At 34.6% G+C, this 27,918-nt stretch overlaps 4 protein-coding genes across 13 annotated transcripts in view; 2 read left to right on the plus strand and 2 right to left on the minus strand.

Moving 5' to 3' along the window:
• AGO2 (Argonaute 2) overlaps positions 1 to 9,295 on the minus strand; it is a 37,316-nt gene extending 28,021 nt beyond the window's left edge. For 5 of the 6 annotated variants that reach the window (XM_081980333.1, XM_081980328.1, XM_081980331.1 and 2 more), the window contains exon 1: positions 8,562 to 8,625. In XM_081980333.1, the coding sequence (XP_081836459.1) occupies positions 8,562 to 8,610 (49 nt within the window). In that variant the 5' untranslated portion in view covers positions 8,611 to 8,625. Of the gene's footprint in view, positions 1 to 8,561; positions 8,626 to 9,273 lie in introns of those variants that run through there. The other variant, XM_081980330.1, reaches the window with a different exon arrangement.
• Positions 1 to 17,579, plus strand: part of LOC145729533 (inactive dipeptidyl peptidase 10) — a 30,740-nt gene extending 13,161 nt beyond the window's left edge. For 2 of the 4 annotated variants that reach the window (XM_081980338.1, XM_081980336.1), the window contains exons 2-11: positions 11,745 to 11,958; positions 12,017 to 12,111; positions 12,164 to 12,291; positions 12,342 to 12,723; positions 14,264 to 14,491; positions 14,547 to 14,773; positions 14,823 to 15,287; positions 15,340 to 15,695; positions 15,748 to 15,953; positions 16,053 to 17,579. In XM_081980338.1, coding sequence (XP_081836464.1) covers positions 11,745 to 11,958; positions 12,017 to 12,111; positions 12,164 to 12,291; positions 12,342 to 12,723; positions 14,264 to 14,491; positions 14,547 to 14,773; positions 14,823 to 15,287; positions 15,340 to 15,695; positions 15,748 to 15,953; positions 16,053 to 16,187 — 2,436 coding nt within the window. In that variant the 3' untranslated portion in view covers positions 16,188 to 17,579. Of the gene's footprint in view, positions 1 to 6,249; positions 6,496 to 10,485; positions 11,249 to 11,744; positions 11,959 to 12,016; positions 12,112 to 12,163; positions 12,292 to 12,341; positions 12,724 to 14,263; positions 14,492 to 14,546; positions 14,774 to 14,822; positions 15,288 to 15,339; positions 15,696 to 15,747; positions 15,954 to 16,052 lie in introns of those variants that run through there. The other 2 variants (XM_081980339.1, XM_081980335.1) reach the window with 2 other exon arrangements.
• A 291-nt stretch (positions 17,580 to 17,870) lies between these two features.
• On the plus strand, positions 17,871 to 25,756 carry LOC145729019 (NPC intracellular cholesterol transporter 1 homolog 1b-like). Of its 2 annotated transcripts, none has more exons than XM_081979626.1 (24): positions 17,871 to 18,010; positions 18,066 to 18,296; positions 18,349 to 18,540; positions 19,040 to 19,190; positions 19,242 to 19,365; positions 19,420 to 19,621; positions 19,665 to 19,730; positions 19,789 to 20,006; positions 20,057 to 20,158; positions 20,208 to 20,401; positions 20,454 to 20,630; positions 20,683 to 20,887; positions 20,943 to 21,136; positions 21,187 to 21,290; positions 23,297 to 23,424; positions 23,481 to 23,590; positions 23,642 to 23,780; positions 23,828 to 23,991; positions 24,046 to 24,301; positions 24,348 to 24,529; positions 24,993 to 25,224; positions 25,281 to 25,394; positions 25,450 to 25,612; positions 25,668 to 25,756. In XM_081979626.1, exons 1-24 carry the CDS (start codon positions 18,004 to 18,006, stop codon positions 25,697 to 25,699), a joined length of 3,687 nt encoding a protein of 1,228 aa, XP_081835752.1. In that variant the 5' UTR covers positions 17,871 to 18,003; the 3' UTR covers positions 25,700 to 25,756. The 2 variants fall into 2 exon arrangements, with proteins under 2 accessions (XP_081835752.1, XP_081835753.1); XM_081979627.1 differs by having other exon boundaries at positions 19,674 to 19,730.
• Positions 21,493 to 23,282, minus strand: LOC145729021 (uncharacterized). Its single transcript, XM_081979630.1, has 2 exons — positions 22,399 to 23,282; positions 21,493 to 22,280 (listed from the first exon to the last, which is right to left on the minus strand). Exons 1-2 carry the CDS (start codon positions 22,837 to 22,839, stop codon positions 22,197 to 22,199), a joined length of 525 nt encoding a protein of 174 aa, XP_081835756.1. The 5' UTR covers positions 22,840 to 23,282; the 3' UTR covers positions 21,493 to 22,196.
• Positions 25,757 to 27,918: the final 2,162 nt, after the last annotated feature.

The following is a 27,918-nucleotide window of genomic DNA, read 5'->3' on the forward strand; positions in this document are numbered from 1 at the left end:
AATTGTCAGAAAGCGTAAGGGCGTCAGTCATAAATTCTTTTGGGACTTCTCCAAGGGGAATCGGATTTGTAAATGGAAAATATTAGACGAGAAGACAGAACACGACATTGCATAAAGCAAATTGAGTTTTGCATACCATTATGCGTTATAAGGTAATACTTGTCAAAGTAATTTAATTTTTTTACCGCATACTGGAATACTGAAAACAGCACAATGGAGAGTCACTGAATTATTGGTTAAATGGAATAGAGGTCATAAATTCCTTTAGGAATCCCACTTCATATAAGTTCAAAACGAATTAAACTTTTATGATTACGCTTTTCTCATGCCACCAACACTTTCGTAATTACAATTATTGACTATTGTTTTCCTCCAATATCGATTAACAGTTTAATAGTCACGAGGTGGCTTACCGACTATTAATTAGTAAGAGCGGAGCCATAAAGGACCGAACTCGTTTCGAGTTATGGGCTCATGTTTCACATAATTGCTAACATGATTACTGCAACTCGGGCAAAATAACCGAGACTGTTTTGCTTATGCACACTACTCCGGGAAATTAATATTTTCTAGTTTAATGGGTGCCTGCAAAATTTGCTGCTTTAGATTAGAAGTAGTGTGAAGTTGTTTTGGGAGAGGAAACATTTAATTATGTACTTTAAAGCTAGGCCATTTTTAACCCATTTTGTAGTATTTTTTATGCTTTTTCGAATGGCGTTGGAACGAATTTTCTGCGAATTTAAATAAAAGAGCTACAATTTTTCAAAAAGTCTGAAAATTCAATTTTTGTCAAAAGTGCAATTTTGGCAAATTTTTATTTTGCTCCATAAGGGTTCTAATGCACAGCAAAGGATATATTTATACCAAAGGACCTCAAATTAAGGGAAATAACCACTTTGAACCTTTCAGAAATTCGAAAAATGTCATTTTTTGTCAAAATTTTCAATTTTTTTTTTTGTTCCATAAGGGTTCCAATGCACAGCAAAGGGCATATTTATACAAAAGAACATTAAATTAGGTGAAATAAGCACAAAAAAAGCACTTTAAAATTTTTCACTTTTCAAAAAAATTGAAAGAATGGGGGTGTATTAGAGAGGTTTTTTAGGTACTTTTTGAAATTCAATATCTCGGCGGATCGTTGTGAGGGCTTTTAATGGGAAAAGTTTGTTAAAAATTATGTTTTCAATATTGCCAGGCAGTAAGTGACTAACTAACTAACAAAAAGTATTTGCTACAAATGTCTAGTTACTTCATGAAGTCCTTAAACTTAAATTAATGTTACAAAAATTGTCCAGATTTATATTGTTTTTTAAATACCAGGTGTCCAAGAGCACCCTGGACATACAGGTGTGGTAAATCCAAAAGCAACCATAGGAAAACCGTGTAACAGACAGAGAAAGGTAGGTAATTGCATGCGCGGGAGAAAGACAGAAAACGAAAAAAATATCAAGTAGGCCATATTTTTAGCGCGCTGTTGCCAAACGCCGTAAGTATCCAATACCCTCGACAAACTTAAATTTTGTTGTTGGATTATTCCTATATAAAAGTAAATGGAATGTTCTAATAACAAAGTTATCTAAATAATTACAAGTTAGTTTGACAACACTGATGCAAAATTATGGCCTACCCCTAAGTTTGTCGAGGGTATTGGATACTTACGGCGTTTGGCAGCAGCGTGCTAAGAATATGGCCTACTTGATATTTTTTTCGTTTTCTGTCTTCCTCCCGCGCATCAAAATGTCATGTCCTCCCGTCAAATCTACGGTATTGAAAAAATTACAAATTGATATCCGAAAATGTGCTCTACAACTTTTATCTAAAGCGTTTTTCCATTAAATGAACCGTACAGGCGCAGAAAAATCAAAACCATTTTTCCAGGGTGCTCTTGGACACCTGGTATATGGATGTAAATTGAGTTTGAGTTGATACCACTCTAGATTGCTGTAAATTAATAAGGTTTTCTGAAATTAAGTGAAATAAGCACAAAAAAAGCAAAATACTGGTCAAAAATACTCTTTGTTATTTTGGCATTCTTGCCCTCATTTTGCTTGCATTTCGTAAAATATTTTAATGCTGATCCCTTGAGAATCTCTGTCTTGTGCTAGTGGGAAATGCAAACAGCGATACGAATTTTCCGCCAGTTTGCCTGAGTTAAAACATAAATCAATAGCAATAAATTGAGGTTTATGTTGCTTTGCATTAGCGCAATAAACTTCTCTAAGAAAACAAAATCGAGGTCATAGCGTAGTCGATTTGTCGTTGGCAAACCTAGCAGCTTCGCTTAATTCGTCCAATCAAGCTTTCTTAGTAAATTCTCACATCAAAGTTGTATTCTGAGAATGTTTTAGTTCCCAAAAACGCAGTTTGCTATAAATTATTCCTACAAAACTCATCGTGCTCTCTGAAAACTTTTTTGCTCTTAAATAAAACATTACTCTCACGTCATCAACAATAATTTTGCTTTGTATTTACAGCTTTAAAATTCTCATTTAGCTGTACAAAACAGTGGATTTTCAAACTTTAATTAGTGCAACTAAAGAAGACTTAACGTCTGAACGAATTAGACTCACTCTAAGCATTACAGCTAGAGATTTCCTAATGATCTACAAAATGAACATGGAGCAATTTGGGAAGATTTGTACGACACTAGAAGATTTGCATTTTTAAAATAAATCGATACTCTATTAGTCCGAGTAACGAATAATTTAGTTCACTTTTTTATGGAGGAAGAGTAAACATAATTTTACAGGTTAATCAAGAAATTTCATTTATAAAACAAGCTCTTGTGCCACTGTAGTTAAGGGTAATTAACGTAGCTAGCTGCACTATACCAATATTGGGTTAGGAGAAAAGTAAATTTTTGCTTCAATCCGTCAAACCAAAAAGGGAAATCAATCATTTTCCCACATATGAAATTTCATTTAGACGACTCGAGGAATTTCGCATTTGCAATCCAGAGAAATTGCTTCTGCATGTCTCGTAACCTCGAAGTGAAACACGTTCCATGCTGTAATGCCTTCATTATTATCTTTATTTTACAAATAGTCTTAGTAAATGCTTTTCTTAGTTTTAGAGTGAGAATGGTCTCTATTATTAAGGACAACAAAAGTTCCATCCTAATTATCTCAAACTTTCATTATACTTTTACTGATTTGACCACAATAAGGTTGCTAAGAGCCCTCAAGTTGACCTGGTTGTTAAAGAAGACAGGAGTTTCTCTATGAGGGGAACACTTAGAATGAAATGTGTTTTTCAATAAATTTCAGCATGATGTCTTACAGTTTAAGTGTTTCTGGGGTTATAAACTTGAACGTGTTTTCAGTTAGAGCAAATAATTTCAAGTAGTTCAAACAAGTCGAGACGGCACGTACTAAAACGTTAAAAAATAAAATGCAATAACAAACTGTTCGAAAACTCCCATCCCTCATCGCTTTACAGAATTGCTTAAAAAATCCTTCTGCATTATCATCTTCATAATTTTAATATAATAAATCTGACCTTTCTACTGATTTATTAAGGTGTGTGTAAAAGTTTTGTCAAATTGCTTAGACCCACATTGATTATGGTTTTAGGGCCTCCAAAAAGGGCCACGGAAATCGCAATGTGTTTTCCATAGCGCTGCGTTTCCCGCAATCCTAAATTCCAGTTAATGTGAGAGGGTTTACTTGAGGGTCTTCCAAATCTGTTCGATCGGAATTCATGGTTTTGTTCGCAAATTAAAGGTTCAAAGTTTATTTTATGAGAAAGATTAGTTAAAGATACCAAATAGATTAGCTGGAATCTGACCAAACAAGCAACTTATCCACTTGATTGTAAATAGCTACAAAATTGAATAATATTCAAATGTGCATTGTTTCTACATTAAAAGCCCCGTAAAAGCATAAATTATTAGCAAATTTGTACATACAATACAACAATATAAATGTAAACGAGCAGTTGTCAAAAAAAATTAGATCAATTTCAACTGGTTTATGGTTAAATAAACATTCCTGTTTATAATAAATGTGAATAACAAAAGTGATAAATGGATCAAATAAATTTTTGCTCAATACACTTGATTAATGTTCAATTTGCTCGAATTTCCATCGAGTAGAAATTAATTTGACTGTCGTAAATATACATTATTTTGACAATCCACATTTTTTGCGTTATTTTATTGATCCATTTTTTTTTCAAATTGACTGCTGGATGCTAATTGATGAACGTTGCATCCCAACCGACATGAAAGCATTCTAAATCATTGTGTTCAAAACTTTTTTGCTTTGCTGTCAGACAGCAAATTACCAAACGCAGCGTTATCAGAGGAAAAAATGCCTGGTGGAGATTAAACTGCACTGTAACCTAGTTTGGTTTTAGTGCAGAGTAAAATCAAAAAGTAACCAAATTCATTTTAAGTTTGTGATAAAGTTAGGTTAGTTAAACAGTATGAATTGAATGAAATTGAAAATTTCCGGTGTTTTCACCATATTTCCAGGCAATTTCGACTTTCACAATATTTGAATTAGAACTTCAAAACGTTTAAACCCTAGAGGTACACTTTTACGAAACGAAATGCTTTGATTTTTGTATTGACTTTTCGAAATTGAATAGTAATTTGTATTTTACAGCTCAAAGGAAAAATACATTTATTAAAAAAGTTAGTTTGAAACAAATCACACAAACAATATGATTTCAAAATTCTGCGACAAACATATACCTAGTTTAGGTGTTTTCCTGAAACTACTTTTACAGTAAAAAAAAAACAATAAAACTTTGCATTGTAAAACAGGGGTAGCAATTTACCATGTGCATATTCCAAGCTATTCTGAAATATGCTAAATGTTGATAACAAAACTGAATTACTACAGCTCCACTGGTTTAGTATCCAATTCAGTGATTTTGGTTTGGTGGCCAGGATGAGCAAAACTAAATTCATTCTTGTTTACAGTACAGTGCTTTTTCCATTCTAGTTTCCAAATAAATATTTATCCAATGGGTAAATCAAATTTAAAAATAATTTCCCAGCAGATGTTTAGAACCCCTCTAAATCAATGTTATTTTTTGCCAAATTGGCAAAATGGGTAGTTCCTCCTCGTATCAACGATGAAAAAAAAATGCGATACATCCGACATCAATCTCTGGCACTGTCAGGTAAAAACCACGCCTACCTTGTCGTCCACCTACAGCTGTTCTCTACAGACAAGACCGCAGTATACGCTGCAGCACTCTGAAGAAGACATATCCTGGTGATTGCGCGTTCGCGAATCCGCATCATAAGGCGCCAATTTCCTAATGCGATTTCAGTTTTCAACTTCTTCGTCGTGTTAGTGCAACTTTAAGAGTGTTAATATTTGTCATTATACAAATTTATTCATAGAAATCTGTTAAAATTAAAAAAACTGTTTCTAATGGAAGTTTGGAAGAAACGTTTTTCTAATTTTGCTGTTATTCAGCCATTTTTCCTGCCGGAAGGGCTTTTTTCTAGGTTTCTCTTAATAAATTAATTTCCAAGACGGCTTTTATATTTCACAGTTAGGACGTGGTCATTAATTAAATTATTCATATTCATAAAAGTGAAATTGTTTTACAACTATATTAAAGTGATCAGGGAGAGGAATTTTTAAATTAGTGCAGGTTAGTGTTTTTTTTTTGGTTCACCCTGCTCCTACTTGAACTTACTGTAAATTGCTTAAAAAGTGGTGTAGTTTGAAAATATATGTATTTTATATTTTACGCACACATTATCCAGTTCCATTCTGTTTATTCTCTGATTTTTTTCTTCATTAATCTTTCTATTGAACATAAAATCATATTTTTTCAGACTAATCCACATATAAAAAAGATAAATTAAGGTTTTTGTGTTAGGAAACCTAAAAAATCCATTTCAAGAATCCACATCAGATTTTTGCTTAGTTCTTTAACCGAATAGGGTAAGACAACCCTATAATAAATAACACAAACCTTTGCGTACAGTTAATTTAATGATCGTGCAGGCTTTGTTGCTTTAAATTAGTTGGAACGAAAGTATAATCTAATAAAAAAAGTCTACTAATCCTGTTAAGATAATAAAACAACCGCATACGAGCATAGGGAGTTGAAATAGGAACATAAAGAGGGGTCACATCTAATAAAGAAGTGAATTTTTTGTGACACCCTGTATGTACAAAGAACTCAAGTTAACTTTTTCTTAACTTAACTTAGAGCAAACAACACATGAAAGTAGCAGAGTTACATAAAAATTCGATAATTTCCAGAAAACTTTCATTGTGAGAAAACTTCTTCCTGACACTGTTTACCTCATTTCGGAAGTTTTATTGTCTGAACAAACCCAGCCACTTTCGTTCAAGTTAGCTGAACTTTTCTCGCGGCTTTTAAGCAAATGAACCTATCAAACATTTAAGTGAACAAAGAGTGAAGGAAAACTTCGTTAATGAATAGCAAGACTTTGCAATGAATACGGTGCAAAGTTCCGGAACCGGAAGCCATGGCGCCTCGAAGAAAACTCAACTGGAAGAGGTAATTTAACGCAATAATATGTAGAATAGGAAGTTCATTGTTTTCGAAAGGTTTTTAATAAGCTTTTAGGGGAGTTTTTTTAAGCTCATTCGATGTAACTTTCCGGACCATAACCTAAAAATGTTAAGCTTTTTAGAATACCTTTTGTATCTGGAGGCTTAAACAAAAGTTCTTCTGTTCTGATGTTTCTGATTTTTTACAAACTTGATGCCTTATTTTATACCTCAGGTTACTTTTATATTGTTCCTTATTTAATTAGTTATTTGGATGATAAAACTACACATGAGAACAAAATTAGTGCACATTGTTAGTACTAAATTAATTGAGTTAACTTAGTTTAATTGCTTTGCACAGAAATTGTTTGCGCTTGGAATGTATAATTTTAAGTTATTTAATAAATGACCAGACACTGCTTGTTTTGCAGAAAAATGGGTTTACGGTAAAACCTGACAACTGCACACAATCTGCTGCTATAATTAGTTCACAGTGTTTTTCACTAAAAGTTCAGTTGGTTAGGAAAATTAAACTCGTTAAATAGACCGGTCTTTTTTGGTATTTTTTAATGTTGACTACCATCACTAAACAGTTTTAGACTTCCGTTAAAGTGTTTTTCCAAACGATTTCTCGGTACTAATGCACTTTTTCGGCTCAAACTTTTCCAATCCAGGACGTCCATCCATAACCAACTTGTCTGTGAGCTTTTTGGATTTGTGCAACCCTTGGCCAAGTTCCAGAACGTTTTGTTAAAAAAAAAACAGCATATTGCACTTTTTAGCGTTTTGCTTAACTGAATTAAGAATTAACGGTTTAAAATGGCACAGCGAGAACTAGTTAATGAGGAGTCCACCAAGGAAAATGGGGCTCTAAACGTTGGGTGGTAATATTATTGCCAGCAATTGTCTGGCGTTTTCTCTGTTTCTAAGGATTTTTTCTGCTTTTAACGTAATTTAGCTTTCGGGCGCTGGTCTTAATGAAATTCCTTTTTCGGACAGTCAGGTTAATATTTCAGTCCGAATTTTAATTATACTGAGTTGGTTATCGGAATGATAAATGAGAGCTGTCCTTTTAGGGGCTTTATTTAGTAATAAAAGTGTGGTGGTGTGGTATTTGTCGCTCTTTTGAAAAGTTCTAAAAAGGGCAATTTAACTTGCTCTGAACAAGTTGCCTTCACCATAATATACAGTACAATTTTGAATGATAACTTTACCTAATTATAATTATTACAGAATCAAGTCAATACAAAGTGTTTACTTAATAACTGTGACCTCTCAATTTTAAGTAATAAATTTATTAACAATTTTATGAGAAAATCGAAGTGTACGTAAGTTACATTCACCATGTATGCCATTAAGAAAATTGAAGTGGAACAGTAAATTGATCATGCAAAGCATAAAGAATATGGTATACAACTTGCATCTACTTTTATTACAAGTTTGAACTATTCACCTTGATTGGATGACCTACGAAGTTTGCACTAAAAATATAAAATCAAAATTTTGTTTGAGTGATAAACTGAAATTTGTTATATAAGAGAGCCACTTTATAGCACCATTTTTGAACAAAAAGCGTTTATTTTGAGCGTAATTTAATAATTTTGGGTTGTTTCAGCTGTGTAAATTGTATAATTGAAGTTTAAATAGTCAATTAGAGTGAACTTTTTTTGTGCAACGAACGGTTAAACAGTTTTCCAGTCGGAATTCATTGCAGCTAAATTTATTCAAATAGAAATTTGGAAATTTGCATCTAATTGAATGGATTATACTTCTGTTTTAACGCATTTAAAATAACAGCAACCATATTTGTTTAATGTATTCATGTGTCCTATTGGCGTTTCAAGATAAGACATACTCCATCTGGTGGTCAGTTTTGAAACAAGTATCGGACATGCCAGCTGTCATTTCTCCGTTGTACGTTGATTTTGGTGAGGAATTTAGCACTGGTTTTATAAATATAAGGTGATAGTGTCATATTATTCATAATGTTAGGTTAGGAAAGGGTTGTCCAATTTTCGTTGAAATGGCAACATTGTAACATATAACACATTTTTAAGTGACATACAAACTTACCCTGCACTGGATTCGTACGCAAAGGTTTTCGGTCGTTACGTCGAGACATTTTCACGGATAAGTAAACTATTCTCTACAAATTGGCACTGTTCAACAAGTTACAACATTCAAAACTACTTGAAAAATTGTGAAATACCGGCATGAACACGCGAATGACCTTTCCGAACCGTCTAAACGTCAACTACCACAAAACAAAACACACAATAAGGTTAAGAAATGCGGGTTAAAAAAGTGAAACACAAAAACTATCTCAGTGCCATCTTGTGTCAACCGAGCAAACTATTTTTGCACCATAACCCACCAATTTCATATTTGTAAATTTAGAAACACAGTTAAAACGCTAATAATTCACTGCTATAGAGCATTCTGCATTCAGGATTGGCTCTTTCATCAGTTTTATTATCTCAAAATAATAGACATAGTTGAACCACAGGACAAATTCTGAATGGCTTATCCTTAAAATATATCTAGTAACAACATGATTCTGTTTAGGAATTTCATAAAAAAAGCAAAAATTCAATCTTATGAGGAAGTTTTGGAGATTTAACTTTAGTATTAGCTGTAAGAAAATTTAGAATTTTATGTAAAACCAAGGTCAGCAGTTACAGCTAAATTTACAGTTAATGTTAAATTTTGTTTTATAAATCAGGCTTAAGTTTGTACTAAAAAAATGCTGTACTAAAAGCCAGTTGTATCTTTCAAAAAAACTTACCCTACTTGCTTCTTATTTGGTTAAACATGAATCCGAAATCCTGGTTCTTTCTTGCGTTAATTTTACGGCCTGGTTAGGTTACACGGACTAGTTGTAGAATATAGGGGAAAGACAATGGTTTTTCTTAAATTTGAATAACTAAACACAACCACACATAACACACAAAACCTTCAAAACCAATGTCAACTGTCAAAATTATTGCATCTTTCAACTTCAATTGCGACGTTGCTAGGCAATGAGTAAATCTGACAACGCAGCGTTTGAGCGAGCCGCCAAGTTTTTCGTGTGGCAAGTCACCGCCTACTATACTAGAAAGTTTAGAAGGTGCTTGTCAATGTTCTTGGTAATAACATAAGAACCATTTACCAGTTTTGCTTACCTAGTTTCAAGGATTTACAGATTTTCTTACATTGAACAGTGTTTAAACTAGTTTGTTGTACTTTCCAGGACAATTGTTTTAACCAATTTGTTTAATTTTGATTGTGTATAAAAAAGCTCTATCTATACATATCTGGATTAGGAATGAACCTTTTTTTTGATTTTTCAGTCACAACTTGCAATCAACTACACAAAACAATTAAAAAAAACATATTTTTTACTGCATCTGCATATGTTTGTATACAGGTGTGGTAAATCCAAAAGCGACCAAATTAAAACCGTGTAACGGACAGAGAAATGTAGGTAATTGCATGCGCGGGAGAAAGACAGATAACGAAAAAAATATCAAGTAGGCCATATTTTTAGCGCGCTGTTGCCAAACGCCGTAAGTATACAATACCCTCGACAAACTTACTTACGGCGTTTGGCAATAGCGCGCTAAAAATATGGCCTACTTGATATTTTTTTCGTTGTCTGTCTTTCTCCCGCGCATGCAATTACCTACGTTTTTTCTCCGCGAGAGGGTGTTTTACATGGCACCCTAGATATACCCTCCGTTCTAAAGGTCAACTGTTAAATAATAAATTATGAAGTTAAGCGCTGATAGCACAGATTTAGCTTAACTTAAGCCGTTAAGTATATTTTTTCCGTTTTCAGTTTGTGTATGTTTTTCTGTATTTTTCCTATGATTTACTATATTTTCCTATTGGAGGATGTTTTTTTTTAATACATTTATTAAAATTGTCTTAATTTGGCAATTATAATATAACCCCAGACTTAAGCGCGAAAAAATATTGAATGCTTTATTTGACATATCCGATAAAATGAGTATCAAAATGTGCTTTTAGCAAAATATATCAAGAACAAAAACCACCTTCCCGTAAATCATAACACTCTAATCCATTATATGACCAACAAAAGCACTATAGAATCATCCTATGCTAATGTAGTAAAACAACAACCCCTGAAAACCACCCCCCATAAAGAGCCCAAATCAATCTCTCGCACTATCAAAGGTGACCTATAAACTTTAACACGATGTTCCACTCTATAAGATGCCCAAACCATAAAGATCCAATGAAGAAAATACCGGAACAATCAATTTCGGATCCAGGAGAAACGATGGAAAGCTTCCAGCGCACATCATCCCCCTGGAAACGTGAATGAATTCGTCTGCGTGAAACGGACTTCTATTGGCTTTTTCCTGAAGCTTCAGTTTGGGTGTTTCTCCATCGTATTGCCAGCTCTCGATTTGTTTACGTCGATATGTAAACTTGTTTTCAAGACTGTTAAGTGCTGAAAACCTGTATAGTGTCCAATTAGTGGTCTGTGTGTCAATTTGTACACAAAATTGTTCTGTGTTTTTTGAGTCAAACATTAACAACAACAAACCATTAAATAAAGTGCCAAAATAACGTAGTAAGTGGTTAGGGGGGTGAAAATGCCCGATATCAAACACAACAAATTTGAGTTGAGTTTTTTCACCCGAAAACTTGTGGGTCCCGACAGTAAGTTCAGAAAATCCTCTGATAAAAGGGGCAGCATTAAAAGCCCCAACAGTGTAAAAATTGGTGGAGGGCCCTACCCTTATGTTGAGGTAAGTTCTGTTAAAATCAGCCCTGAGTACAAATAAAGGGTGATTGAAAAAAGTGAGGAAAAACAAGTCAAATAACAACTCGCTGCATGATAAATGACTATGACCTATTTACCAGTGAATTTTTGGTTAATAATAGACTGTTTTGGCATGAGAAGCTATTTTTACTGAAATAACTAAGGTTAAAGGTGTCCGTGAATTAACATCGCAGTACGTCAATGACGTTATGTTCACGTGTGCAGTATGTGCCTAAATTGCAAACACTGTTTGTTAAAGTAAAAAGTATTTAACTATTCATCTGTTTTTTTAACTAAAAATGTGATTCAAACATATGAAGTCTTCCTCTGAAACAGACAGATTAGGGTTAGGAATTTTCAAACAACTCCATTTATGCCTCTATTTTTGCATAGCTAGTCTATTAATTCTATTGTGAAACCACAGAAAACTTAATATATTCCTTTTGTTTGTTTTTCTCTCTGAGTAAATCATTTTTTTGCAGGAATTGGTCGTAAACTCTCCCAGTGAACGAAACTGGCGCGGTATATTTATCGCACTACTGGTTATAGCGGCTGTCCTGGGACTGATCGTTTTTAGTATTATCCTAGTCTCGCCCCCCGAGGAGTCTCCGAGGATAAAAGGGGTAAAACCCAGTTTGGAGGACATATTTTTGAAGTTGCCTCCCGCGTCTAGGTTTAATGGAACATGGATATCAGGTAAATTTTGTGTTTATTAATGTGATTTGTTTTTTTTAAACTAATTTCTTGTTTTCAGATAACGAATTTATTTTTAAAGACTCGCACGGCGGAATATCATTATACAATGCAGAAAACCTGACTACATATGTAATTTTGACGAATATTACTCTGGTAAGTGTTAAATTTCCTTATTAGACACCTTTGACAATAAGTGCATTTGCAGAGACAATACGAAGTTGTGGACTTTAAGTTTTCCAGCGATTTAAAGTATGTGTTACTCATAAGCGATCTGGTTAAGATTTACGAACACACTACATTAGCCAAATATCACATTTACGATTTAGCTACAGGGTGAGTAATAATAGCAATTTGAAATACGTTTATCCAATCAAACAATCCAGGATACGTAAACCACTATCACCAAAAGAACTTGATGAAACAGCACCCCATCTCCAATACGCTACATGGTCACACGATGGTACTGCAATAGCTTTCGTACACAAAAACGACATTTACTACAAACCGAAAGTGGAAAAGGACTTAGTGTGCAGGATAACCAATACTGGTGAAACGAGCCAAAAAATATTCAACGGAGTTCCTGATTGGCTGTACGAAACTGAAATTTTGAAAACCTCCCACACTGTATGGTTTTCAAGAGATGGAGTTTATTTGATGTTTCTCAGTTTCAACGATACTAGTGTTGGAGAGTATTCCTACCCGTGGTATAACAGCAAAAGTGTGGATGCAATTTATCCGGAAGTTAGGAGTTTTCGCTACCCCAGAGTAAGTTATTTTCAAATATGTTATATGAGTGTTCATGTGAAAGTTTGTGTTAATTTCTAGAGCTTCCTTTATCCCTTTATGAACTGGTCAAAGAGATTGAAGATACTTTTATTAGATTTTATACATATATACCTATATATATTTTATAACTATATTTTAATGTCAATATTTTTCACTTGGGTTAAATACTGTCCTTGATTTGATTTAAATGATGAGTTGCTCCACTGTCCACAATAAATTGTATCTCATTACTAGTTCCACTTGTCATTGCTTCACTATTTTCATTAAAACTGCAAAAAGCTACTTCTTCTTCCTCTGCAATATTACATTTTCCTTGTTTGAATTTCATTTTCCTGCATTTTGATTTTTTGTGTCCCCTTATACCACAATAATGACACTTGTATGGAAAATTTTCACTTGAGGTCGCACCGCTTCTATAATCAGGAAATGCATAACGATTTGTAGTTGATGGTCGTTTGTTTATTGGCTGACTTTCTGGATGTCTATATCCTTTTCCAAAATGTTTTCTTTCTTCATCTCCTCTACCATAAAAAGCATGTGGCTGTGATGTGTCTACATTCTCCTCTTTTACCTTTTCTTGTCTTGATTCCTCCATAAGTAATTTGTTTTTTACAAAGTCAAGAGAGATGTTACTTTCACCTTGACAAAAAATAATATCAATTGCAGTGGTAACTACTTGATAGTTCTCTGGCATTGCAGACAATAACTGTGTAACTATCTCTGTGTCATTTATGTTTCCACCACAGTTTTTTAACTCTGAGACTGTTTTCTCAAATTCAAACAGAAATTCACTTAGTTTTCCTTTTCCAAAGTATTTCATGTTTCTTAATTTCTTCTGCAAATGTACCTGGTTTGCTATTCCTTGCTTTTGAAAAGTACCTTTCAACTCATTCATGATTTCTTTAGCTGTAGTTTTGGTTTTTACCATTTCAAGAACATTATCAGCCAATAACTGAACGATTAAATTCCGAGCTTTTATATCGTTTTTATTAAAAACTGCAAGTTCATTTGTGGCTGTTGATTCCGAAGGATCTTTCTCCAACATTTCCAAAACATCTTGTTGCTCAAGACACAATCTTACTCGAAACTCCCAATTTGAGAAACTGTTTCCATCAAATGGCTTTACAATTAAATTACTAGGGATTGTCGCCATAATTTGTCTTATCCTTCATGTTTTCAAAATACGTTTCACAACAGGATAATTACTGCTTACTTTTCCAGTTTTCCTGGACTGGGCCCATAACCTGTTAATTTCTACAGCTTCCTTTATCCCTTTATGAACTAGTCAAAGAGATTGAAGATACTTTTATTAGATTTTATACAACTTTATTTTACTGACATAAAACAATGGAAAGACATAAGCACACTCGAATAATAATTACCGTCTATCTTCCTTAACCTGAGTATCTTAAATTGTCATTAGATGACATAATGTTTATGTAGTATGTTCTGTAAAATTGATTATTTTAACAGTTTGCAGTAAATCAATTTTAACACAAAATACAATTCTTGCTTGCAGGTTGAGACTCCTAACCCAATAGCAACGGCCTGGATAGTAAATTTAAGCACCCCTAAGTATTTGTTCCCTTTTGAACTGAAACCTACTAACAGTGTGGAACCTGGCAGTTACATCACTAGTGCAAAATTCCATGGAGAAAACAGCGTCAGTATTATATGGCTCAATAGGGATCACAACACTTTTGTGCTAGTTAGTTGCAGTAATCGTGATAACTACAATTGCACAGATGTTAGTCGGTTACATAAATTCACAAGTTTTGAATTTTGAATGAAATTTCTTATAGTTTCATGTGGAAAAGGAGCACGAACATATTGGGTGGACTGAACCAGTTTTCCATCCAATGTTCAATGAGAATGGTACTAAAGCACTGGTTAGGTTACCTGTTAAAGACGAAGGGAATGGACATTACATGCATGTTTGTGAAATTTATAAAGGTAGAGTACGACCCATTACTCATGGCGCTTTTGAGATTATAAGGATTTTAGCCTGGGACGAAGAAAATTCGTATATGTAAGTTATTGTTGGTTTACATTCATCATGCTTTTATATTGGTTTTCAGATATGCAATAGGAACCATCGAACAAAACCCAGGTTCTAGACATTTAATAAAAATTACAGACAGAAATTCCCAACCTTACTGGGACTGTCTGACCTGTTTATCTGAAGAACTTTTGAACATTACCTCCCCAGAATTCAACGAAACAATTTTGACCGAAACGATGTGGGCCACTTATCGATGCGACTACAATCAAATCGTATTCAGCAACAATTCCAGCTATTTTGTTCAGGAATGTTTGGGACCAGAAGTACCAATCGTAGTTTTAGCCAAAACTTTTCCGTACGTTCGACTCACGATTTTGGACGGCAGTCCAAAACTTCGGAGACGTTTAAGGAAATACTCAAAGCCTCAGGAAAAAAGCATTTCAGTTGAAATTGAGTTTGGGTATAAAGCCCAAGTAAGATTGTATTTACCTGCGGTATTGAGAGAGTATGAGGATGTGACTTTTCCCTTAATTCTATTAGTGTAAGTGTCAGTGCTTTTCAATCAACTGAAGCTTGATGATTAGTGTTTCTAGTGACGCCTCACCATCCTCCCAAACCGTTTCCTCTAAATGGGAAGTATCTTGGCCTTGGTATTTGGCAAGCACTCGAAACTACATAGTAGCCACCATAGATGCCAGAGGATCAGGTTTCCAAGGTGTAAGAATGAGAAGGGAGATACAAAGAAGGATCGGTCTAATTGAGGTGCAGGATCAACTGGCTGTACTCACTTACCTTAGGGATACGTTCAAGTATATTGACAGGGAAAAAATCTGCGTGGTGGGGAAAGGTTATGGTGGTTACGTTTCTGCCATGATGCTACTCCAAGACCTGCACCAGGTGATCAACTGTTCTGTCAGTGTATCCCCTATAACGAATTGGAGATACTATAGTAAGTGTCCGTTAAATTTGAAAGTTTTTTGTACAAATTGTGCTGCCTACAGACTCATTTTATGCCGAAAAGTATCTGGGACTTCCTTCAAAACACCCTCTAGAATACGACAACGCTGATTTAACTTTAAAGGCTGCCAACATGAACAACAGAAACTTTTTTTTGATCTATGGAACGGCCGATACTAGGATTACATCTCAACATTCTGTAATGCTTGCCAAGACTTTGATCGAACAGAATATTATCTTCCAACAACTGGTACAGTATTTTGTTTAATTCTGGTCAGGAACTGAAACTCTTCTTGACCAGGTTGTTTTATTATTGAACAGTTTTCTTCTGTAACTGACTGATTTCCAGGCTTATCCTGATGAGTCCTTCAATTTTGGCCAAAAAGCCCAACTTCACATGTACAAAGAAATCGACCAGTTTTTCAACGATTCCTTCGGACCAGTTGTCGATAAATGGATAGAAGATACAGGATTTTTTATATAATACTTAGCCTATAGTTCCGCTTCTGTCAAGATTCCTTTTGTGCATTGAGCTCTTCCAAAAAGTGTTACACACCAAAGAGTCTAAAGTAAAATATGCCAATATAATGCAATATAAATATTTTTGATATTGAGTCACCATACATATAAGTTTGAATATTAGAATTTATTAACTGTTATACCGCCTAATATGACGTACGTTAGTCCTTATATTGAATGTGATACAATTTAGTTTTGTTTTTGTATGTTGGTAGACGTATTTTTGCATGCCCCTAGCTGTTGTGGCCATCTGACTTTTGTATGTTAAATTTAATGGCCCTGGATAATAAAGGGGTTAAAACTTTGCAAAAAGTCATAAAACTCCAGTTAATTTAGATAAAATTAAACAGTAAAAAGTTGACGTTTTTAATGGAATTTTTAAGTTACTCAAAGTAAGATGTTATCGACTTTATTAAGCACTATGAATATTACACCGTTAATGTACAAATTGTAACAAATGTTCTATGAAAATTCCGACAAATCTAATCGGTTAAACCAATTATCAGGTACTTAAACTTAGATACCACTTATTTTTGGAATAAGTCAGAAAAATTTGCAGCTGTTGTCTTTTTTAGATTAACTTGGATGTTGTTCGGTGTCTATATTCCTACAGATTAAAATAGTTAACATTATTTTGTTTTTCCTGGTTGAATGTAAGACTAATTGAAAAACTACCTGGAAAAGTTTATAAAACAAATAAACCTAAAAATTTGGCCTACAAAAAATAAGTTTACAAGTAAAATAGGATGACGTAACAATTAGCAAAATTAACAGGGAGAAAATTAATTATATTTTTACGTCATCATATTTTACTTTGATTTTCGCCATACGTGGGCAAACATATTTCTAATTCCAAGAAAACTCTACATTGAACGGATTTAAACATACTTTTAGGTTTTAAAGCGAGCTCGAATACCAAACAGTTTAGACTGTGATGAGAAACACTTAAACTCGTCTAACCTAACCTTAGGATATTAGATGACAATTAACGGTTACATAAATAACAAAATATCTTGATACCGTATGTGTGCCTATTCGTATAGCTTTATGGATGTAATCAAAGTGTTAACTTATAAATTTAAGTACTTTTTTGGTGAAAATAGAAATGTGGTTTTAGCAGTTGATGATGAGTTACAGATAAACGAAACGTCGACCAACATAATGGCTGTTTTTTATCACTATTTTTGTTTGTTTAGCGACAAAAGTCAGAATATGTATTTGAAAAATGTTGTAATGATATATTTACAAATTTAATTGTTATGTATACTGAACTAATAAAAATAGTCGCAATTTGGTATGTAAAACGTACATTCATTGTTTAGATGTTAATAATAAATGGCTTATTTGTATGAAATAACTGTTTTGTTTTGTACTTCTATTTTTGTTCATATAATATCAGTGCCTTTCTTCCATATATCAAAAACTTATTAAATATACTATTAAGAGCCGGTACTTTCACCTCCAAATAAATTTATTCTTAGGATAATTTCTATAGAAATGACGGAATTGACGTGTGATTTCACGGTTTCCATATCCTTAGAATAAAGTTATTCTGAACTGAAAGTACTGGGCCTAAATCGTTTTGGCTGATTAATAAAAATTGACCGAATTTATCTACACTACACAATTAAAGTTAACGAAATATATTCGATTAGTCAGGACCCTTCACTTGCGACACTGATAAGTTGCAGGTGTTCCTAAAAGATAAAATGACGAGAGTAGAATTCTGTAAATATCACATTCAGTTTAAAATCTGTGCGTTTTGATTGAATTAAAAAAATATGAATGGTGAGAAACGTTTGTAAATAAGCCATCTGCAACATACGTAAAAACGAATTTTCAGCTTTGGTCCTGTGCTTAATTTTCTGGTTTGTTCAATGTCAAAGTTTACGAGCGGAAGATTTGGAACCAAAGTGTAGTTTTCTGCACATATGTCACTATGACTCAAAAGGTCACGGGCAAAATTGCGTTGAAGAAACAGATCCTGAGGCTTTGGATATTACCAATTCCACCATAAACGACATCAACGATCAACTTAGAAGTTATTGTCCTTTTCTGTACGAGAACAGTTCAAGTAAGTTGTGTATTGGGAATTTTTAATTGTGACTAAAACTTGTACAATGTAGATCCGAAACTATGTTGTGATGTTGACCAAATACAAGCCACACTGGATGGTTTCCAGAACTCAGCACCTTTTGCCAGATGCCCTACGTGCGTGAAAAACATCCAGAAATTCTTTTGTATGTTTTCCTGCAGTCCTTTGCAAAAATATATGACTGAAAGTTATAATAAAGCAGTGGATTCAAGTACAAACCAAAGTATGTTGACTATTATAGAAAAGTGCTGTTAATCTTTACTTCTTGGTAGTTTGTGATTGGTCAAAAAAGCAGCTTTTAGCTTGCTGTTTTTTTTGGCCAATAAAAACGTCAGTCAGAAACTCACTGTGCAGTAAAGAAACCATATGACTAAGTTGGCCAGTTTAGTGTTAATACACCTAACAGAACTTTATTAACAAAACCCTTATACAATCCAAAACCGACCATAGGAAAACCGCGTAACGGACAGAGAAACGTACATTATTGCATGCGCGGGACTAAGACAGAAAACGAAAAAAATATCAAGTAGGCCGTAAGTATTCAATACCCTCGACAAACTTACTTACGGCGTTTGGCAACAGCGCGCTGAAAATATGGCCTACTTGATATTTTTTTCATTTTCTGTCTTAGTCCCGCGCATGCAATAATGTACGTTTCTCTGTCCGTTACGCGGTTTTGGATTTACCACACCTGTATAAATATTTTGTCATGTTATTTTCAGGTTATGCTTCTTCCGTCAATTTGTACACAAATAACGAAACCTTGACCAATATTTACAATTCTTGTAAAGATGTTTCACTGCCAAGTACAGGTGAGCCAGTACTACAAAGTGCTTGTGGGAATTATGGTTCTATTTGGTGCACACCGAAAAGGTAATTAATTAATTCATTTATTTAATAAAATTAATTATTGTGGATATTCAGGTGGTTCGAGTACATGAACGATCCAGACCAGAACCCTTTCGCGCCCTTCAAAATCACGTTTGAATTCAGTTCAGACTATGACAGTCCCTTAAGTTTTGATGTTCCGGCTTGCAGTGAAGCTTACGTAAATATAAACCACTCTTAAGACACTTTTATATATTTTCTACTTAATTTCTAGGAAAATTCTTCTTCTTGTGGTTGTTCAGACTGTCCGGTAAACTGCCCTTCTAATCCTTATTCCAGTATCACGAACGACAACATACTTTTTTGGAAATTAAACAAGTACTCCATCTACATCTCAGTTGGTTTGTTTGCTGTAGGAAGTTTAGGGTTTTTAGTAGCCTTGGCAGTCAATCATTTCATAAAATTGCCTGTAACTGGTAAGTTTCTCTATCAGTTGCATTCAAGGGTTAAGTTGTGAAGTATTTGCAGGAGTATCAAAAAAGATCCATAATTTTCTTTATGAATTTTTCAAAACGTGGGGCACTAGTAAGTACAATTTTTTAAATTAAAAGCTGGATTTTAATTTTTTTTTTCCATATTAAAGTTATGGCAAAAAGATGGCCTTACGTCCTTTTGACCTGTACTGTAGTGGCGGGGGCAGCTTCTAGTGGCATTTACTTACTGAAAGTCACTACAGACCCTATCGAATTATGGGCATCACCATCAAGTAGAAGCAGAAAGGAAAAAGACTTCTTCGACACTAATTTCAGTCCATTCTACCGAACCAATCAGGTTTTCATTAAAACGGTTGCTATGAGTTCTGTAAGTTTTCTACTAAAGGGATAAAAATAGGTTAAGAAGGTGTGGTTCAGTTTTATTTTAGTTCTACTTATGGTGGTGATATCATTTTAGGACCGGCATTCAACACCACTTTTTTGGAAGAAGTTTTTAAGTTACAAAAACAGATAGAAAATGTAAGTGTGAAGCAAAAGGTTTTGCAAGTGCGACCATGGTTTTTTCTAGATAACTGTAGAAGTGGAAGGTGAAACTGTCGCACTGAAGGATATCTGCTATTCCCCGCTCAGAACCCCATTTTACGGTGAAAAATCAGTGGATGAGTGTACTGTTATATCACTGTTAGGGTTGTTCAACAACGACATTGATACTTTCAAAGAAGATCTGCAGAGCAGTACGGAAAAAATTATTGGATGTCTTCAGTAAGAACATCAAAAAAAAGCAAATTTTAATGACCTAGCTATTTACTTTAAGGGCTCCAACGGGTATAAACTGTCTGGCACCTTATGGTGGTCCTGTCATACCTGGAGTAGCCATGGGAGGGGCTACACAAACAGACCATTTGGACGCGGTGGGGGTAACCTTAACCTTTATTGTTGCGAACAGTGTCAACCAGGATGACTTGAAAGGAGCCTTGGCATGGGAACAAGCGTACTAAATTTCCTACTTAACTGAAAATTCATACTTAAGTCAGATTTAACAGATTTGTAGAATTTATGAAAGAGTGGGATACTTCTGATGCCAAACCCAGTTATTTGGACCTGGCCTACAACGCTGAAAGGTCAATTCAAGATGAAATAAAAAGACTGTCAAGTTCAGAGATGGTCACTGTTATAGCCAGTTACTTGGTGATGTTTGGTTATATTGCCATTTCTTTAGGGAAGATTGTAGCTATTAAACAAATTTTGGTAAACCAAACCTAAATCCACCAATACCTGGTAACTAACTAAATCATAACTTCAGCTAGAAACCAAACTGATGTTAGGTACAGGAGGAATAATCATCGTATTATCATCAGTGTCGTCATCAATAGGACTTTGTTCTTACTGTGGTATTACCACGACCATGTTGACTTTAGAAGTAATACCATTTCTGGTGCTGGCAGTGGGCGTGGACAATATTTTTATTCTAGTGCAAGCCCATCAGAGGAGAGAAAAGTAAATGTCAAACATATACGGCTGAACTAGTAATCAATTTGATTTTTTAGAAATTTTAGGGAATCCGTAGAAGATTCAGTTGGGGAAACATTTGGAAAAGTCGGTCCCAGTATGTTGCTTACCAGTTTATCGGAGATTTTCTGTTTTGCTATTGGTAAGTATGTGAAAGTTTAAATTGTTTTATATAGGACCTGTTAAGGAAAGTCAGAATTGTGGTTTAATAAAATGGTTTATGCACTTTAGGGATTAAAAGTGCACTTTTGAGGGATAAAAGAAACACTTTTAATCCCGCAGGGATTAAAGGTAATTTTAATCCCTGGGGGATTTAAAGTAAATTCTTTCAAATTAAACAATGATTTTATTGAAATTTTATTTATTTGTTAAAGTGTAAGGACGAAAAAGGATAATTAACATAAACATAACTTAAATCTAGTTCTTATTATATATATTTACATTTATATTGACTTTGGTGCAGTTTGCAAGGCTAACGAAGGGTGGACAACTGGAAGCAACATTTTTAGTAGTAAACATATTCTGCACATACGTAGCAGTCGCCGTTGCCGTTGTCTCATTTTCTGAAATTGATCTTTCTATGGTTGATGCTGATGCCATATCAACATCGAAGAAGACATTGGTGAATATTTGATCGGCAACATTCTTCTTTTGATACAATGAATTTTCAACATAACCTTCAGCAACAGAACTGCTTTTCCAGCCACCATGTCTTTTCAACACATCTATGGTTGATCCAGAGTCGGCAAGTAAAGGAGCTGATGATCTGCGAAAACAATGCCCAGTATATAGGTTTGCGTTTGGTAGTCTCAAGTAGCCAGCAATTCTCCTTGGTAGCTGTCCAAATGTATTTTTTCCTATGGGCTGAGTCATGCATTTCCCATTTTTGTAAGACACAAAAAATCGTATATGCTTTGTGGGTGGCCTTAGACCAATATACTTTCTCACTAATTCCACTACATTCGTAGAGTTTTCGCCAGACGTTTTTATCACAAATAAGCGATCCTTTCCTGATTTTGTACCCCGTAGATTTACCAGAAAAAAGCTTTTATGATCCGAGACATCGTTGCAGTCTAGCTGGCAGAGCTCCCTTTCCTCGACATGCTCCAGCGACTCCCATAATCAGCACCACCTGCAACAAAATTGTCTCCTGTCAGTACATTTTGTAGTTTTGTAGACAAAAATAATCAATGGTGTTATTTTTAGTAGTACTATCAGGAAAATATTCAAAGTAAAGAAAATAATCTTACCTTTTGGGCTAGATATTGTTCATCTGGAGCATTTTGAAGAAAATCTCTTATATGGTCGAAATCCAGTGTCTTGGACTTCTTCGGCTTATAATGGTCATTCTGTCTCTTTAGAAATGCCTGGAGTTTACTGTATTTGCTGATGTCGACGTTTGCTTCAGATATTATCGTGGCTTTGATCATGGAATATTGGCTCCATAGAGAAGATGCCTTGAGCTTCTTAGACTTCTGCAGGAAGTAAGCCAGGAGTACCTTTTCATCCGTAAAATTCTCTGCATTCTGTTCAACGCACCACTTTTGGTAAACAAGAAACTGTTTTTTGTAAGCCTCGCGAGATTTTTCTGGAAGAAGGCTCACGATGGCCTCTTGGGCAGCTTCTTCAATGTTCATTTTCAAAACATACGATTTTTCTGGACTCACCGTTTGATAACAACTGATTGACATTTGTTTTGTGCCATAGCAACACTTCCAGGGCACAATAAATTTTAAGTGAATCCACCATGCCAACAACAATCAATAACAACTATCAGTAATACGAGAGTACCGTTGTAACCACTGTTAGTTTTGTAATTTTTATTTTATTTTTAGTTTCTCGCATTCTAAAGTGCATAAAATAGTATATAAACCTCGTGACTAAAGTGTCTTTTAATCCCTTAGCGAATTGTAGCCCTCCCTACTACGGGAACCACTTTAGTCCCTAGGTTTATAATATACTATTAAACCAAAACAATATAGGCAAAGAATCTTCTGACTGAAGGTTCTTTTCATGCTTTTTATTAAGGTTTTCTAATTTTCAACTCTACTGTCAACGTTTTGTCTAGAACAATCATGCCCTGAAGATGTCGTTGACATAGAATCTAAACGTTGAACATTTTTTTTCTAGCATCTATTTTTATTCCAGGTTCTTTATCTTCAATGCCTGCTGTACAGACGTTTGCTGTCTACGCCACCTTGGCTGTAGTTTTCGATTTTGTTTTCCAGACTACAGCATTTCTAGCATTGCTTGCGTTAGATCAAAAACGATATGATGTATGTTATGCTCTTCCACCCACAAACTTATTTATTACGATTATCATATTTGACAGGCAAACCGTTTGGATGTCTTGGTTTGTATTAAACTGGACGCAGAAAAATCTAAAAAACCTCCAGTGATACACACATTCTGGAAAGAAAAGTTTACACCACTTATCATGAAGTAAGTTTGTCTTTGCAGTGTTGCCAAAATGTTTATGATTTGGCTTTAAAGGTTGTCAGTTAGAGTGATCGTGATGATAATCTTCCTTATTTCGACTTGTGCTTGTATCCTGATTGCTCCTTCGGTAGAATTAGGTTTGGAACAAGAACTGTCCATGCCACAGGACAGTCATGTGCTTAAATATTTTCGGGTTAGTTTGATTAATCAAATTTGCATCTTTCTAATGTGGATTTTTAGTACTTAAACAAACTGCTAGGGACTGGTCCTCCGGTTTACTGGATTACTAACGGTTACGTGGATTTTTCCAACCAAACAATCAGAAACAAGGTGTGCAGTGGGGTGGGTTGTGCTGAAGACTCCATAATCACCAAATTATATTTGGCAGCCCAGTCAGAAAATGTGTATGTAAGCTTCCTGTTAGCTTTTCAGACTAGTCTATAGACAAAAATATTTAGGACTTACATCTCAACGCAGTCAAACTCCTGGTTGGATGATTTTTCTGATTGGGGAGACACTACAAAGTGCTGCAAGTACTTTGAGACCAACTCGTCATTTTGTCCTCATACTTACACTAACAAACAATGCGCATCATGCGATTTAGCTACAGTTAACATGGACAAATCCGATTACTACCTGAAGTACCTGCCGTATTTTTTGATGGACAATCCGGATTCCACGTGTGCTAAAGGAGGACATGCTTCTTATTATCAGGTTAGTCATGAACTTAAAGTTTTCTACTTTACTAATAAAATTCCAGGGTATTTCCTTTACAACTGACCATTCTGGTAGTACTAAGGTGGCCGCGTCCAGTACCATGTCCTACCATACTGTCCTTAAATCATCCAAGGACTACATTGCAGCCTTAAAATATGCCAGATACATTGCAAAAAACTTGACCGCCATTTTGAACCAGGAGGGTGTCGAAATATTTCCTTACAGGTTTGTATCAGCCCAATGGGCCTGTCCCACAATTTTTTTTTATTTTATATTTACAAAGACGGATTGAAAATATTATACACGTATTTTTTTGTTTTCACAAATATTAAGTCTAAATAGAAAAAAAATGATGATAAAAACTACATTAATCTCATGTTTAAAACGCCCGCCGCCGATGACGTACTACACTATCAACCAATCAGCGACAAGAAGTGAAACAGTTGGCGTGCAACAGCCAATAAAATCGCCCAGAATTACGTACGTCACATGCGCGCCAAAACAGATCTTTTAAATTTAATGGACAAGTTCAAACTAATGTAGCAACATTTACGACCATGTTTTTTTCTTTAAGAATATGAAAAATTAGTTTTTTAACCCAATTTTTTCGATTCCAGTCATTAAAACAAAAATTTATGGTATGTGGGATATGCCCATTAGTGAATTTTAATTACCATTGATATTCCAGTGTGTTCTATGTGTACTACGAACAATACTTAACTATATGGACTGACTTTGTGGAGAGTATTACGTATTCCCTTCTACTGGTTTTCGGAGTGACTTTCATTCTAACCGGACTGGACTTGTTCGCAGCCATTGTAATCCTGATGACGGTTTCCATGATTATTTTGCACATGCTCGGGATGATGTACGTTTGGAATATTTCCTTGAACGCGGTGTCTTTAGTGAATCTAATAATGGTTGGTATAAATCAAGCCCATTCTAATCTAATTCTAGTGCGGAAGTTGTTTTTTAGAGTGTTGGGATTGCTGTAGAGTTTTGCGGACATTTAGTACATTCCTACGTGTTTTCATCTGAAAAAACCTCCCTAGGAAGGGCAACTGACGCTTTAGGGAATATGGGAAGTTCTGTAAGTGTATTTTCCTATTCAAGTTGTTAATTTACTGTGATGATATAACTTTCAGATCGTGTCTGGTATTACGTTAACGAAATTCTTTGGAATAATGGTTTTGGCCTTTTCAAGCTCTCAAATTTTCCAAATTTTCTATTTTCGAATGTACCTGGGAATTGTACTGATAGGAGCCATCCACGGTTTAATATTCCTACCGGTTTTCTTGAGTTTTGCCGGTAAGAATCCATTGAAGTTTGTGATTTTAGGTTTTGTATTTTTTTTTAATTTCAGGACATCACATATATGGCAGTGTAAAAACATAATATTTAAGGTTTGTTAGTAAATTAGTTATTTATTCTTAATAAATCATTGACAAACAAGTTTTTCGTTTCCTATTTCCCACTGACGCACAACCGGTTAAAGCTTGGTTTGAGCTGCCAGAAACACAGTTTGAAAAGACAGTCAGCGACAAAATCGTCTGTTAAACTCACTTGGAGTGAGAAAATGACAGTTTTATCCACATTTTTGGAATCCTTATCAAGTTTCCTATCTACTAACCTAAAAAAACACTAAAAAATCGAGTATAGTCAATTAGAAAAACAGTATCAAAGTTTGAACTGCCAGAAACACAGTTTGAAAGGACAGTCAGAGACAAAATCGCCTGTAAAACCCACTTGAAATGAGAAAATGACAGTTTTAAGCACATTTTTGTAATCCTCGTTAAATTTCCTATTCAGTTACTTGGAAAAACCGTATAAAATGTGGTACAGTCTGGGAGAAAAGCAGTGTCAAATTTTGAACTAAAAGAAACACAGTTTGGAAGGACAGTCAGGGACAAAATCGCTGGTGAAACCCACTTCTAGTAAGAAAATGTTTGATTTAAGTACATTTTTGGAATCCTCATTAAATTTCCTATTCAATAGCCAAAAAAAAAACAAAAAACATATCGGTACAGTCATGGTGAAAAATGGTGTCAAAGTTTGAATTGTTAGAAACACAGTTTGAAAGGACAGTCAAGGACAAAATCGCCTGTAAAACCCACTTGGAATGAGAAAATGACAGTTTTAAGCACATTTTTGGAATCCTCATTAAATTTACTATCCACTAACCTAAAAAATCACTACAAATTGAGTACAGTCAGAGAGAAAAAAATTGTCAAAATTTGAACTAACAGAAACATAGTTTGAAAGGACAGTCAAGGACAAAATCGCCTGTAAAACCCATTTTTGTGGTGTGAAAATGACAGTTTTAAGCACATTTTTGGAATCCTCATTAAATTTCCTATCTACTAACCTAAAAAAACACTACCAAATTGAGTACAGTCAGTTAGAAAAATAGTGTCAAAACTTGAACTGCTAGAAACACAGTTTGAAAGGACAGTCAAAGACAAAATCGCCTGTAAAACCCAATTGTGGTGTGAAAATGACAGTTTTAAGCACATTTTTGGAATCCTCATTAAATTTCCTATCCAATAGCCTAAAAAAATATCACTAAATTCTGTACAGTCAGGGAGAAAAGTGCTGCCAAAGTTTGAAAACACAGTCAGCGACAAAATCGTCTGTTAAACTCACTTGGAGTGAGAAAATGACAGTTTTAAGCACATTTTTGGAATCCTCATTAAATTTCCTATCTACTAACCTAAAAAAACACTACCAAATTAAGTACAGTCAGAGAGAAAAACAGTGTCAAAGTTTGAACTGCTAGAAACACAGTTTGAAAGGACAGTCAAGGACAAAATCGTCTGTAAAACCCATTTGTGGTGTGAAAATGACAGTTTTAAGCACATTTTTGGAATCCTCATTAAATTTCCTATCTACTAACCTAAAAAAACACTACCAAATTGAGTACAGTCAGAGAGAAAAACAGTGTCAAAGTTTGAACTAACAGAAACACAGTTTGAAAGGACAGTCAAGGACAAAATCGCCTGTAAAACTCATTTGTGGTGTGAAAATGACAGTTTTAAGCACATTTTTGGAATCCTTATTAAATTTCCTATCCAATAGTCTAAAAAGACACTAAAAAATCGAGTATAGTCAGTTAGAAAAACAGTGTCAAAATTTGAACTGCTAGAAACACAGTTTGAAAAGACAGTAAAGGATAAAATCGCCTGTAAAACCCATTTGTGGTGTGAAAATGACAGTTTTAAGCACATTTTTGGAATCCTTATTAAATTTCCTATCCAATAGCCTAAAAAAATATCACTAAATTCGGTACAGTCAGGGAGAAAAGTGCTGCCAAAGTTTGAAAACACAGTCAGCGACAAAATCGTCTGTTAAACTCACTTGGAGTGATAAAATGACAGTTTTAAGCACATTTTTGGAATCCTCATTAAATTTCCTATCTACTAACCTAAAAAAACACTACCAAATTGAGTACAGTCAGTTAGAAAAATAGTGTCAAAACTTGAACTGCTAGAAACACAGTTTGAAAGGACAGTCAAGGACAAAATCGCCTGTAAAACCCATTTGTGGTGTGAAAATGACAGTTTTAAGCACATTTTTGGAATCCTCATTAAATTTCCTATCCAATAGTCTAAAATAAT

The sequence above is a fragment of the Ips typographus genome, linkage group LG5 (genome assembly GCF_016097725.1).
Source record: "Ips typographus isolate SLU linkage group LG5, UJ_Ityp_2.0, whole genome shotgun sequence".
NCBI lineage: Eukaryota > Metazoa > Arthropoda > Insecta > Coleoptera > Curculionidae > Ips > Ips typographus.

Bases quoted from the DNA above. Each gene is read 5' to 3' on its own strand.
- LOC145729019 (XM_081979626.1), top strand. The intron at 18,297-18,348 runs GTAAGTTGTGTA...TGTACAATGTAG, and splicing joins TCTGTACGAGAACAGTTCAA to ATCCGAAACTATGTTGTGAT. The intron at 21,137-21,186 runs GTAAATGTCAAA...TTGATTTTTTAG, and splicing joins GCCCATCAGAGGAGAGAAAA to AAATTTTAGGGAATCCGTAG.
- LOC145729021 (XM_081979630.1), bottom strand. From the start codon at position 22,839: ATGTCAATCAGTTGTTATCAAACGGTGAGTCCAGAAAAATCGTATGTT. The intron at 22,281-22,398 runs GTAAGATTATTT...ATTTTGTTGCAG, and splicing joins AACAATATCTAGCCCAAAAG to GTGGTGCTGATTATGGGAGT.